The sequence below is a fragment of the Numenius arquata genome, chromosome 8, assembly GCF_964106895.1.
Source record: "Numenius arquata chromosome 8, bNumArq3.hap1.1, whole genome shotgun sequence".
NCBI classification, from domain to species: Eukaryota; Metazoa; Chordata; class Aves; order Charadriiformes; family Scolopacidae; genus Numenius; species Numenius arquata.
In genome coordinates, this window is record NC_133583.1 from 48,980,993 (window position 1) to 48,994,792 (window position 13,800).

The 13,800-nt window shown below is 41.0% G+C and overlaps 2 protein-coding genes across 2 annotated transcripts in view; one reads left to right on the forward strand and one right to left on the reverse strand.

Annotated features, from left to right (window-relative positions):
• Positions 1 to 4,991, forward strand: part of ZZZ3 (zinc finger ZZ-type containing 3) — a 35,712-nt gene extending 30,721 nt beyond the window's left edge. Inside the window, exons 11-12 of the mRNA XM_074151941.1 lie at positions 1,775 to 1,875; positions 2,245 to 4,991. Of these exons, the coding sequence (XP_074008042.1) occupies positions 1,775 to 1,875; positions 2,245 to 2,389 (246 nt within the window). The 3' untranslated portion in view covers positions 2,390 to 4,991. The remainder of the gene's footprint in view (positions 1 to 1,774; positions 1,876 to 2,244) is intronic.
• Positions 4,992 to 6,785: 1,794 nt separating this feature from the next.
• Positions 6,786 to 13,800, reverse strand: part of AK5 (adenylate kinase 5) — a 92,980-nt gene continuing 85,965 nt past the window's right edge. The window contains exon 14 of the mRNA XM_074151988.1: positions 6,786 to 6,896. Coding sequence (XP_074008089.1) covers positions 6,786 to 6,896 — 111 coding nt within the window. The remainder of the gene's footprint in view (positions 6,897 to 13,800) is intronic.

A 13,800-nucleotide genomic window follows, 5' to 3' on the forward strand; every position in this document is an offset into this window, starting at 1 on the left:
GTTTTTAAGTCAGCATTTTCTTCCCCAAAATTCGAAACTTGGATCAGGCAGACCAGACCTCTAGGTAATGAACTAGTTGCTTTTTCTACATAAAATTACTCTGAAAAGGAAATTGGCATAATGCAGTGTCAGGCATTCCAAGTTTGAAAGTTTCTTTGCAATCTGAATGTGATTTTATTATGCATTATAGTAAGCTATGAAATTACATAATTATATACTATTTTCCCTCAGGAGTGCTTCCTCGCTCGGTGCACGGGCTGGACGGAGCCCGCCTAATAAGCAATCATTCAGAACACTTTTGGTTCTGCATGGCCTTCAGCCTCATTTACTATGCATTATTCAAACTCTACTTTGAATATTGAATTATTGAATCCCTCATGGGTTTTTTATGGCTTTCATTGCTATAATATCACAGCACTTTGCAAATACTTTTTTTTTTTTTAGGAAACGAAAGGCATGGTATTATTTTCGTTTCACAGGGGAAAGAGAGGGAAGGTGGAGCACAGAAATTAAGGTCAAGGGCTTCCACTATCTTGGTTCTCAAATTGAGATAACTGGAACCAATTTTTATTTTTTATTTTTTTAAAGTATTTAGCATTATACTGAACTTGATGTTTTCAGAGAACATCTCTGAGAATGCTTAGTCCATCCCCATTATCGGCCCTCAATCTCTGAAAGCCCCCTGTGGAAGGACGGGATACAGCTGTAACAAATTTGTAAGGTGTAAAGTGTTTGTAACCCTGGGTGGATTAGTTGTGGTCGGGGATGAGCTGCTCTGTGAGTGGGTTTCACAGATACCGTGAGAGAACTTCAGGTTCTGATGGAGGACGAGCTATGGGAGCACGGGCTTGTTTCCCACATTTCTTTCTCCTTTTCAATCCTGTCTCTGCAGCACTCTTCAAAGTTTAGATTTTTGAAACATTCTCCTTGCCTCCACATTGTATTTTTCAGTTTCCCTTTTTTTATCAAGTATTTTTGCCCCTCTTCTCTACCATTGTGAATTTTTTATCTCTTCTTGATGCTTCATTTGCACTTTTTTTCCTCCTCTTCATGCTGCACTCTTCTTGAACTTTGCTGCTGTTCTGTTCTTCTGTTCTTCTCAGGGGATTAGTTTTTGTTTTCTTGCTCAGCTTTAGTTTTAGCCTTGTGTTCCCTTCCCTGGATATGGACATGGTGTCCCACTTCCTTCCCAGCCACCTGGCTTTTCGTTCCAGCCCATCTATAATGTGAGTTTGAAAGTGGGTCAGTCTGACCTGTCGTGCCCTGATCTGCAGCCCATCAGCAGCCTCCCAACGGCCTCTACTTGTCTAGTCTCACTGCTTTCTTCTGCCGTGGAAAGTGAATCTATACGTAGAACATATCACACGGTTGGACTTAAGCTATAGACAGAAACATCACGTTTCATGTGCTGTGTCGCAGCAGTTCTTACAGCCATGTGAGGGTAAGCAGTGACCGCAGGCAGGACTAGGTCTGCTTTCGGTGAGCAGGAGGAGAATGTCCCCATGGAGCATTTGGGGAGTGGGACGGAAAGCGAGAAAAAGATTAATCAATCCTGAGGGCTCTGGGAGGGCCTCTCTGCAGTATGAGGACTTATTTATCCATGGTCTTTATCCATAAACCATCACATTATGGTCTGTGATGAGGATTCAGCCGTGTGGGCTGGTAGCAATAGACCTGTCTACCTGCCTTTCTATATGGTGTGTTGGTGTGTGCTGTTACTAACCTGAGTGATGACAGTTGCTGGTTTTTCAATGCTTGTCCATCTGCTTCACAGTGTGATAACTGCGGAATTGAACCTATCCAGGGCGTTCGGTGGCACTGCCAAGACTGCCCTCAAGAAATGTCCTTGGATTTCTGTGATTCTTGTTCTGACTGGTGAGCAGCACACGCTTCTACTTGTTAGCTGTAATTAGCTTGAATATCGCTGTGTGGCTTAATTGCTGTGTATGTTGGAAATCTTTGCTCCGGCGTAGAACAAATCTCCTGTGTTGGGTGAAGTGGAAGATACTTTAGCATATATTTGTGGGAGATATATTTTGTAAGCATGTTATGGGTGTATAATTTTTTTTGCTTAATACAGAGGACAGACAGGTTTGGCAGTGTTAAACAGTGGGGGAAATTACACTTTATGAATTAATTATATCAAATTTGGTATGAATCTGTTAATATGATCACTGTTTATGAAAGTTGAAGATAAGGAAAATATTTGACTTTTAAACTGTTATCTTTTTCTTTCCCTTGCAGTCTGCATGAAACAGAGATTCATAAGGAAGATCATCAGTTAGAACCTATTTACAGAGCAGAGACATTTTTAGACAGAGACTACTGCATGTCCCAGGGCACCAGTTACAATTATCTTGACCCAAACTACTTTCCAGCAAATAGATGACATGGGAAGCAGATCTACCATCTTGGGCTTATATCCTCTTTGAAAAGTAACAATGGCACCATTGTTAATTCTGTGCACATTTTGGAAAGACTCTGCTTTCCCTGAAATGTCGCTCACAGCATGACAGCTTCCTGGGTGTACTTGTCAAACTACAGCTTTGAGCTGTCATGGTTCTAGATCACTGAACAGCAGCTGAACATTCCTAGTGTGCGGAAGGTTTCACTGGGAGACTTTTCTTTCACCACATTAGTCGTTTTTAGGTGGTGAATCTAAACACAAGAGAAAAACATACAAAAGGGTGAGCCAGAAATGAGAGCACACATTAAAGACAGAGTAAATTCCAAAGGCTTTGAAGAACTCGGTTATAATGAGATCCAGAGGAGATGAAGTATTTATATAAAAACAGTTTAGTAGCTTGCAGTTTTGTTGTGAAATAGTTTTCAGCACAGTAACTGACTTCTTTAGGCAAGGTTTTAACCAATGACAGTGTTTGCTTCTAGGATGTATTCTAAAAAAATACTCACTGTCTCAGCGATGGTTGGTTACAGGCCTTTATTAAATCGGAGCTGCTTAATCACATTGACTTTCAATTTTTTTAATTTTTTTTTTTTTTTTTTAAAACCACGATGAACTCTATTTACCAACAGTGAAGCACTACAGGGGGCAACTGTGGCATTGCTTCCTTAACCAGCTCATGGTGTGTGAATGTTATAAAATTGTCACTCAGATATATTTTTTAAATGTAATGTTATATAAGATGATCATGTGATGTGTACAAAATATGGTGAAAAGTGCCAGTGGTAGTAACTGTGTAAAGTCTCTAATACTCAACATTAACTCCTTTAAAATAAAATACACAGCCTTCTGCCTCTGTATTTGGAGTTGTTAGTGCAACTCATCAAAGAAAACTGCCTAATATAAATCATATATATGGTAATAATTTTTCCTCTTTTGTAGTCTGCACAAGATCCATGAAAGATTGTATTTTTATTACTATTTAAACAGTGATTAAATTTAGCCTGAGCAGTGAGCAAGGGTTCACATGCATTCTTTTATACTGCTGGATTTTGTTGTGCATCATTTAAAACATTTTGTATGTTTCTTCTTATCTGTGTATACAGTATGTTCTTAATAATGTTCAATTGTCAGGAGAACTGTGAGAAATAAACTATGTGGATACAGTCTGTTTATATATAGAATGCTTGCTGTGACTTCCTTTCTGTGTAGTTCTGACTTTTTAATCAAGATGGAAAAACATTAAAAGGACGTTTTAACCCGTCATACAAATACTCACTATGCAGCCCTGCGAGATGCCCAGCGCCTTCCTCTGCTGTTAATTCAATGGGAGCTGATGGGGCTCTGCGCCTGCTAAAACGAGCTTCGCCTTTAGCGGTTCCGTTTGCTCACACCTTCCTCACAGACTGTTCTTTTTCAGACTGCAGAGAATTCAGATTTTAGTAGCCCTGGTACACTGTACACCGTTGTCTGACAAGCTTTGTAATTACTGTGAGATATTTTAGTTAATATATTTTCTATTGAAATGTATAGCTTGTGATTCAGAAACAGTTGATTATTTTATAACTGTAACAGACTTCCAGTCGCTTTGAAACTTGAATACTCAAGAGTAATTAGCTAGAACAGAAACTTACTTGACTTAAAAAGATGGCAGTAAGAAGGATAATTGGCTGGCTGCACCTAACAACTTTAATTATAAACTGATCAGTATTAAGTTTTGCCATAAATTCAGGTGTAGTTATTTTTTGCTTCAGAAAAAAAAGAATTCTAAGCATTTAATCTATTTAGAAGGTAATGCAGTACAGTTACTAAAACACTGAGCAAGTATCATATGGAAACATATCTCACGTATCTAGTCTACTTTAGATAAATCTAATAAACCTTAAAAAATTACAAAAATTCACATGATGTATTTTAGGTTTTAATTGGAAAAGATACTGCTCTGAGAGGCTCTCTAATACAATAAAAAATGTGCTTTCCACGTCATTCATGCTCTTTATAGGAAGCCAGAGTTGGGGAAGGTGTATTATCAGGGAGAGGATCTGTGGTAATCTTTGTTTACTGTTGATATCCTGAAAAAACTACTAGAAGGAAATAATGAAAGTAAATTAGTGAAAATATGATTAAGCGCAAATATTCCATCATCAGTTTAGGATAGGCTTGGAAGAGCAAAAAGCCACGGTACAATTTGAATGAGATTGGAAGCAGAAGGAGAATTTCAAGTCTGAATCACCCAAGAGAGAAGTGTCTCGGTTTAGTCCTCCTTTTATTGAATATGTATAAATATTTATATTTCCATATGCATGCATATACAGCTAGTCCTCTTGCATATATTATGAACATATGCAAATAGATATCTAATGCACATACACCCAATCAAGCATGAGAAGTTTTTCGTTTTGTTCCACAGAAAAGACCGGAAGCAGCAGAAAGAAAAATTAAACTGAAACTGTATGTTATATAATTTTTGTAATTTAATTTAAAAAAAAAAAAAAAAAGAAAAAACAAGCAGCTGATTGTTGCCTTTGTTCCCATCCCGCACAACTATGATGCTCCACACTTTTTAACTTATGTTGTAATTAGAAGTAATAAAAAAATACTCCAGAAAACCTACCCAGGTGAATTTGCAACTTTATGGTAACTCCTGAATATTTTATTTTTTTTTTTCTTCCCTTCAGTACTACCCCAGGCAGCCGCTAGTGCTTCAAGGCTGGGCTTAGAAAAACCCCCTTCTGGCGCTGATGGGTTATCTCGCTTACAGCTGCTGCGCTGCAGACATCACAGGGCACTTAATGGCACTGATCCAGAGCTGGAGAAGCACTTCCCAGAGCACCAGAGGTAAAACGTAGGCTATAAAAGGACCCGGGAAAGAAGGAACATCCAGGATATGAAGGATAAGAAGGTACCTAAATCAGTCCCTTACAAAATAATTGAATTAGCATTTACAGGGGAAGTGCCAAGGAAGAAAAAAAACCTAGAAGAATGTGCCCTGACTGGCAAAAAGCCATACTGTGGAAGCGTGCTGCTCTGAGCTGTAGCTCCGAGTCACGTACTGCGCTTTAAAAAGGATTAAACCCACATATATTGTAACAGAAATCGTTACTCCTCGGTTTTGTACATGTTTTATTTGTATTATGTCTTCATTACAAGAAAGGTAACTTTAAAAATACAAATCTGCCGCAGAAAGTACAACTTTGACAGTAAGAGCAATCATGCAACCCACTTTGACTGTGAATTCATCCAGTAGCTCCAGTAAGAGGATGCAATTACTTTACAGGAATGTCAAACAAGCTTTTATTTAGCTATCAGAATACCAAAGAAACTCCACAATATTTTGGCTAACTTAATGGAAACATGGTATGATTGTTACAGACTTTTTTGCAGATACGACAGATATAAATGGCTTTAAAAGATGCAAGCGATAGGAATCAAATAATCCCTGACTTCCCCCCCCCCCCCCCCCAAAAAAAAAAAAGTTTTGGCAACACCCCTACAAGACAACAGGTGATGATGATTCGAAATACTTCCAAAGTATGATTTAAGGACATCTTCATACATTCTGGCTCATAGTCAACTTTAAATATAGACTTTAATTAATATAGTAAAACTACTGCTAATATGGATAATCACTGGATTGCACATTTAACTATACAAGACAATCATTCTTTTCACCTCCGCTCACAAAACTGGGAAGTCGTCATTCATAATACCCTACAATTCCCAGCAGAAGACAAGGCTGTCTCAGAAATGGTGTCAGCTCCCCCATCGTGGACTGACAAGACTCCCACAATATTCAACCGTATCTTCAATTCATTATTCTGGTTGTAATCGTGTTCTGGGGACACGGGAAAAGTTTATTTTAACTTCTAGCTTGACTAATTCCAGCTGTTTCACAGCTGCGTGTAACAGAGAACAGATTTTACTCACTAAAACCCAGGAGCAAGCTAAGTGATACCGCAGAAATTAATACTGTTAATTAAAAGAAAATAATAACCAGTGGGAGACTTGTGTGCGGTCATCTTAACATGCAAGATGGCGAGTGATGCGGTTGAAGAGCTCGCTGCTGGCCAGGCGCTGTCTGACTTCCCATCAACTGTGTGAGACCACGGGACACAACCCAGAGCTGCCGTTCACCACGCGGCTTTTAACCCGGGAAGAGCGAACGACCAGGGAACCACCAGAGAGTTCTCAGTGCGGAGTTAGCACACAGACCATTCCTACCAAGCGCGTCGTCAGAACAGAGGAAAAAAAAAAAAGGTTTCATCTAAAATAACATACCACATGCACAAATTCCAGGCGCCTCTCAAGCAAGCGGTATTGCTGTGAGCAGCGTCGCCATCGTGACTGCCGAGTGCACGTGGGGTGAGGCTGGAACACACCGTTACTGCGGTTCTGCTGAGAAAGAAAACGCTGCCTCTTCCTTTTTCAGAAAAGAGTCAATTGTCTTGCAGATTTCCAGAAAAACATCCTCCTGTGTTCCTTCTGCATCAACCTGTGAAGCAGGCAAAACCCATCAGTTCTCATTGCTACAAAGAATTATCTTGGAATTTAAACACTGGCACAAAAAAAAAACAAACGGTCAAACGTAAAATAAAAGTTGTTCTGTTTCATGTTATAATGATGCTAATGTAGAGGAGCAGCTTCCATAAACCAAATTATTCACTGTGTTTCCACAGATTTATGCGAAGATCCTGCAGGCTCCGTCAGCGGGAGCAAAGTGCATTAATCAAATGAGGGAGCTGATGCTCCCTCTCCCAAGTTCTCATGTTTTAAAGTCAAGTTACACCTTTGATACACAGAACAGTTTCCAAAGATTTTTTGAATCTATTTTAACGTTTAATACCCTCCAAAAGAAACCCAACAGAGCGACTTCGATATCATACTGTTAATGAGATGAATAGCACTGACTTGTTAATTTGTTTGTTGTCATCTAAAGTGTCAGCGTATGTAACGCTGTGACTGACCCAAAAGCTTTCCAATGGCCGTAACTCAGCGAGGCCGTGTGTTTCTGTGCAGTTGTACGTGCAAACTTGGTGAATTAATTACTTCTGGTTTCAGGACAACCTTTGGGCCGCAAATGTTTTTTCTTTCCTTGTACGAGAACTCACTTTCATTGAAGAAATTCTTTAACACCCCAAAGATTCTGTTTTGGCCAGAGCTTGTCCAGGCTCTTCGAGTTTATTTTTCATGACTGGACTTCAACAAAACCGAGACCAATTTATTCTCCTGTGCTGAGGCAGAGCGCGCTGCCTTTTAGCAGAGAGCAATGATGTTTGTAACCAGTAACACTTCTGTGTGTTCCCCAAAAAACAGAATATAGCATTGAGCTTTTCAGAGCAGTGAATTTCATGTCCATCCCCTGCAGCGAGTGTCACACGGGTTGTTACTTGAGGAAGGAGAGCTCTCTTCTGCCTTCACAGAAGTGCCAGAAGCAGCTTTCATGCTGGCGATGATCATTCGCTTCCTCTCAAATGCCTGGTGGGAGCCTTGATTCTCTACTCAAAAGCAAGCTCCCTCCCTGCTCCTCCATGCCTGCGTGCCACGGAGCGTGCACACATTTAACTGGACACGTGACAACTTTGCTAAAGCCTGTTTTTCTGAGCTACGTGCTGCATGGTCATCTCCCAAGTTGCTGACCACGATGCCAGACAATAGTAACGTTTGAAGGGCATATTCCTGACCACCAATTTGTTCTGCAGGAGAATAAAAGGAATTTAAAACTCCAAGAAACGTATTTTTGAAATAGGCCACGAAATTGTTCTCGGACACGTGTTGACTTGCAGCCAGCTCCGGCACCGTCTGCCTGCGCTCACTGTACAGTGAAGTCCCCCGGTGCTCAGCCTGGCGCGGGAGGCGGCAGCTGCTCCTTGCAGAGATCCAGCCAGGGATCGCACTCACGCTCCAGAGCTCGGTTTCGCTCTCGGTGGCATCCACAGACGCTGCAAGGTTTGGTCCCTTGTGGCATCCTGCTGGAAGTGCTGGCGCACCCAGCCAGTCTGTCTCCACGTACAGCAGTTCCAGCACTGGAAATGACCAGCCTGGCCACCCTCTAAGGAGCCACGTCTGACTGGGTTCAGTCCCCTGGGACTCGCTGCAAGGGTGTCTCGCAGCCTGAGCTGAACTACCCCCTCCCTCCTGGGAGGCTTTCCGAAGGACGGGTCTCTTGCTTCCCTTGCTCTCTGCCCCGCTGCTGTTTGCTGACGTCCCTGCTGTACGCAGTGCTGGAGAACGCACACGCTGGAACGGTTTGTGAAGCAGCAGGTGGTGCCTTAGAAAGGTCAGTTCTCAATCAAGGGCTGCGTGTCTGTCAGAAGCTTCCTGTGCCACAGAAACGAAGGGTTTAGGGGGGCTTTACTTACTCATAGCAAAGAGAAAAGGGGAATGATGAACCATTGGTGAACCATCCTGGATCAAATGCCTGCCTGCTCCGGTTAGAATAGAACTAGCAACTCCCACCTCAGCTGCTATAAAGCAGCTTGCTTTGACCATCTCACCTGTTAAGACACCTATTTTCATAGAGCTATCCCACAGGAAATATACTTCACACAGGGTGAAGGCCACAGCCATTTCAAAGCTCTCTTGTCTTAACATGTATTTTTATTATCTCTTTATTCCATAAACACATCTGCAGTGGATAACCAAGCTAACCTAATCAGCACAGCTGATTGCCACTGGCTTTTCAGCAACCTCTTCTACAACTGGGACTGACACTCAGGTCTAGATCAAGGCAGTTGTGATGAAGAATGAGGTTTGTGAGCGTGGAATTTGCAGCCCCTTATGACTGGCTGGAATGTTGCCTTCCTAACAGCCACAGTAAAATATGGATGAGCGTGACTAATGACAGGCCCAGTGCTTCCCATGCTGGTCTCCTAAATAACAAAGGTCCAATTCATAAAACTAACTTAAAGTTGTGGCACAAAACTAACTTAATGTGACAATAATTCACAGCTAGTACCACAATAATTCAATGACACTCCCTGCAGCTCCAGAAAGAGAAAAATGTGTATTTCTCTGTCTCAGATTATAACAAACCTCATAAATTAGGACTGTTTTCAAGGTTATCCAAGCTACTGTCTTCTCAAAAAAGCAATATCCAGACACAGTTTTCCATAATGCTCCCAGTTCTGAAATGCCACCATGGCTTTAGGTAACTTCAAACACAGAGAAATTTAATGAGCTCATGTGAAAAATGAGTGGACTAATCATCAACCAATTAATTTCTCTGTCATCAAATCTCCATTTGTTGTAGGTTTTGGGATTTAGAACCCTAAATGCACACTGCCACTGAGAAAAACCCGACTGCCTGTAGAGAGGATGGCTGAGGACCACTGTTTTCAGAAAGACAGACTGAGACTCTGGAATAAACTCACTAGTTAGAAGCTTCTCATTGAAGGTCAGTCAAGTTCAGCTGTGCTGACATTAAGATTTATATCTTTGTCATTAAAAAGAGTGTTAAAAACCTCTCAGACAGTGCAGTACCTGGTTCTTGGAGCAATGGATCAAGCTGTCTGGAATCCAGTGGATACAAGCTGCCCTGACACGCGTTCACATTTGGCAGGAATTTACCATTGTGTTTTCTCTGTAATCCCCTGCTAATGGTTCTGATGTGTCTTTCTAGACTGGTGTCTCCTCTAATGGGTCACAAGTCACCAAGGGGGGTGACATGGAAACATTTGTTCCTTTGTTCCCCACCGACTTACCTATTAGGCTTAATGATTCTCCAAAAACCTTTCAACAGACAGAAATAAATTACGTACCTACTATCACTATTACCATTTGCCTGAGAAAAATTGTGCACAAGCCTCTGGTCTGTAGTTACATGAAGGTCCATGGATTATTTTTAAAAAATCCATGAATGTAGATGAGATTATTTATTTTAAGGAGTCTTCAAATCAACAATTGTAAGTTAGCTTTGGTGGCTTTGCCCAAAATGGATCCAGAAACATACACACAGTTCTTTCAATGAGCAGAATTATAGAGGCAGCAGCATCTTAATGGGAACATCAACGTCTTCAACCAGTACTGGTCAATGCTGGAGAGTAGTAACACCCACTTAGGAATGAACAGATTCCCAAAGCTGAAAACATGTGGTGGTATAATTTGCCATAGCTTGAGGTAAACCAGAACCAATTTTCTGTTCAGAAATTCTACTTTTCAGTTAAGCCTCTTCTAACTAACTGAATTCTGTGAAAATTTACGCCATATTTTTAAGACAGTGTTCACTCCCCGAGTGATACGACCTGATTGTTTCTAATTTACGCCAAGGAATGGTTTGCAGAGAGGCTCTTGCTTATACTTACTGCTATAACAACTGAGGCCAGCTCACTTTGTGATTTGCCCTGCTGGAGGCTCAGAAGAGGAAAAGCATAGAGGGGTCGCACCTTCAGGGAGGATCGGACAGGACAGGTGACCCAAACCTGACCAACAGGGGGTTCCATCCCATCTGCCCCGTGCTCAGTATAAAAGCTGAGGGATCAACGGGGTCAGCCTCTTTCTTCAATGGCCAGCGTCCAAGGAGAACTGTCTGTTTATCTGCCTTTGATCCTGATCCATGCATTCCTGAATCTAGATCTGGATTCCAGTTCCCATCCATCTCTGAGTCCAGCCTGGGACTTTTCCCAGTGCCTGCTGGTGATGTGATTGTCATCCCAGGAGCTCGATAAGGTTTTGTATATATTGTATTTGTTTCATTATTGTCTTTTTATTTCATTATTAGTATTTCATTAGTTTAGCTTCTTTTTAAACTCGTCTCTTTCTCTCTCCCTCCTCTTCCTGGAGAGAGGTGGGGGAGAGCCTCTGTTGTTCATTTCAGCGGCCAGTTTGGCCCAAACCACAACATAATTAAAATCAGGAAGAAAATTATTAAACATGTTAGACTGCCTCTAGGTAAAGTCTCAGTCTTCTGTGTATGCATATGATAGTACAAATAACAAAAACCAAAGACTATTTTAGCCTAGCCCATACCGAAAAAAAAATGCAGTCAGAAGTGCTGACAGTTTTTCTCCTTTCCACCTGAATTTCCTTCCTTCATTCAGAGAACATCAGAGTGGCTGCTAATGTCAATGCTCAGCAGTCTGGAAAATATGTTGCTATAAATAAGAAACTAACCCCGTGTCCTGGGAATTGCAAGTTTCCCTTTTACTCTCTGCTTTCTTCAACACATGTGGCTCACACATATTCACTGCTGAAACCATTTTAAAACTGTAAACCTAAATGTCTATTTCCTCTTAACTCCCCACATAGCTCACAATTACACATTTTGTGCTATTTAGTTCTCTTTGTTTCAAAACAGCTGTTGGCCAGCTCTTAACTGTTTGTTCTTTGTCTTTATTCTTCAACTTGTTGAGCCAAATAGTGTATAGGTTTGTAAGAAAGATGCGCATTTACAGGATAATAATACATGTTGGAAAGAGCCCCGGTGGATCATCTAGTGCAACCTCCTGCTCAGAGCAGGACTGGGCACTGCAAGGACACCACTATGCCAGGCACTAGGCTTGAGTCGTGTCATTGACCAAGTGAGACCCTACGATCAAACTCTTTGAGTTCACTTGCGCAGGAAAATTGCCTAGAAAAATTTCCTAAACAAGCATTTCTTCCAGAAAAGAAATTACTTTGTTTCACAGTATTTGTGTATTTCCAAAACTAATTTTTTTTTATTTCAGCACTTTCCACTGCAGAACTGGTAGGGAATACTTGGATCAGAAGAGCTATTGAAGTCAATTGCCCTGTGCAAAAAGGTGCTCAGACCACTTTGACTGTAGGTGCAAAGTAAACGTTAAAATAGATTATCACAACTGTTCAACAACGCTTGGTTAAAAAAAGTCATTTCTCTCACCCATGAACAATAAAACGTTAACATGCCTCGTGTCTGAAAACTACATTTGCTTCTGCTCCTTGCTGTACAGGCACCAGGGCTGCAGGCTTGTACATGAAGCTGGCTGGGGGTGACAAGGACAGCCTGGGAGGATTAATTTTAAAAGCCTACCTCTGCTGAGCATTTTGGCAGTGTTCTCTAAATGCTGATAAATAACTGAACATGCATTTGTCTACATCAGAAGGGTTGGGGAGGGGGCATCTCCCTACTTTACTTAAATCAATAATGGAATCACATCTTTAATAGCAGATGTGTATTTTATCGGTTTAGTAAAAAGCTGATGAGGCAGACATTTCAATACAGAGTACCTGTACTCAAGAAAAACAGAATGCGTTTTTCAACCTTAAAAGGACATTTTACATGATAATGTTTCTAAAGCTGATTTTACAGAGCTTTTATACCCAATAGTTCCATCCAGAAGGTGGAAGTGCATTGAACACCTACATTCATCAGAAGCAAGTACAGACACTGGGTAGACATTGTAAGAAAAACGGTGTAAACACTGTTAAAGCAATGCATGAATAATTTCTAACATGCAAACACACAATGTCAGTTCCCCCCAAAAATAACGATAAGAGAGTGCAAAGCATACACCGGTTCTGACCCATAGACTAGGCAAGTCCCTTAAGGAGCTAAGGAGCTATAAGCTTTCAAGAAAAGACTGTGTGGTTTGCCATTGCAGAGATTGCATAGGAGATGGAGCAGAAAGTTGCAGCAGAAGTATCAAGGAAGGGCAAGGAGAGTCCACATCAAGTGAAATAAAGCAGAACGTGAATGCAAAATCTGTGTGAAAACGCCTAGTGTGGTTTCATTCTCTTTGGGGCTGTCACTTCCCTGATACTTCAAAAAGAGAAACACTATGGTAGGCACAGCTCACTGCAGTGAGATCTTAGAGATACAGAGAGCTCTGTCTTCCTTTGCATTGCACTGTGTTGGTGTATTGTACTGAGTTCTTCATTAGACACATCCTTGCAATGTTGGCAAGACAGCTCGTCAAAGAAAATACAAATAAAACCAGGTAATTGTTCTTAAGCTTGAAGAAGAAAAGAAAGTAACTGGGGATTTTTTTTCTGCCACTCTAGAGTTTGCCTTCCGTGCACTTACCGTGGGATTAGCAAAGGACATGAATCAGGACTCTCCCTTTGAGTATCATTTTTCTCAGGACTGTCATTTACTCTGTTCTCGGGTCAGGATATGGGCGCATAAATTAGCTGCATGTTTCTCTTTTGGGAACTTGGCAGAGGAGAAAGGTTTGGGATATGTGATTTGCATGTTTGCTACAGCCTCTAGAAAAAAGCTCCCATAATATTTCCAGAAACTATTATTGGATTCTTTCCCTTTTAGGACAAGAAGGATCAGCAGGAACTAGATCTTTCTGTAGCTGAACATAAGGGATAGTTTGCCACAATGGAGCAGAGAAAGATATAAAACATCCCACATAAATGAGTTTACAGATGTGCAAGCATATATATCACTTAATTGCACTGATGGAATTTTTCTTGCTTCTCTGTAAAGAATTCAT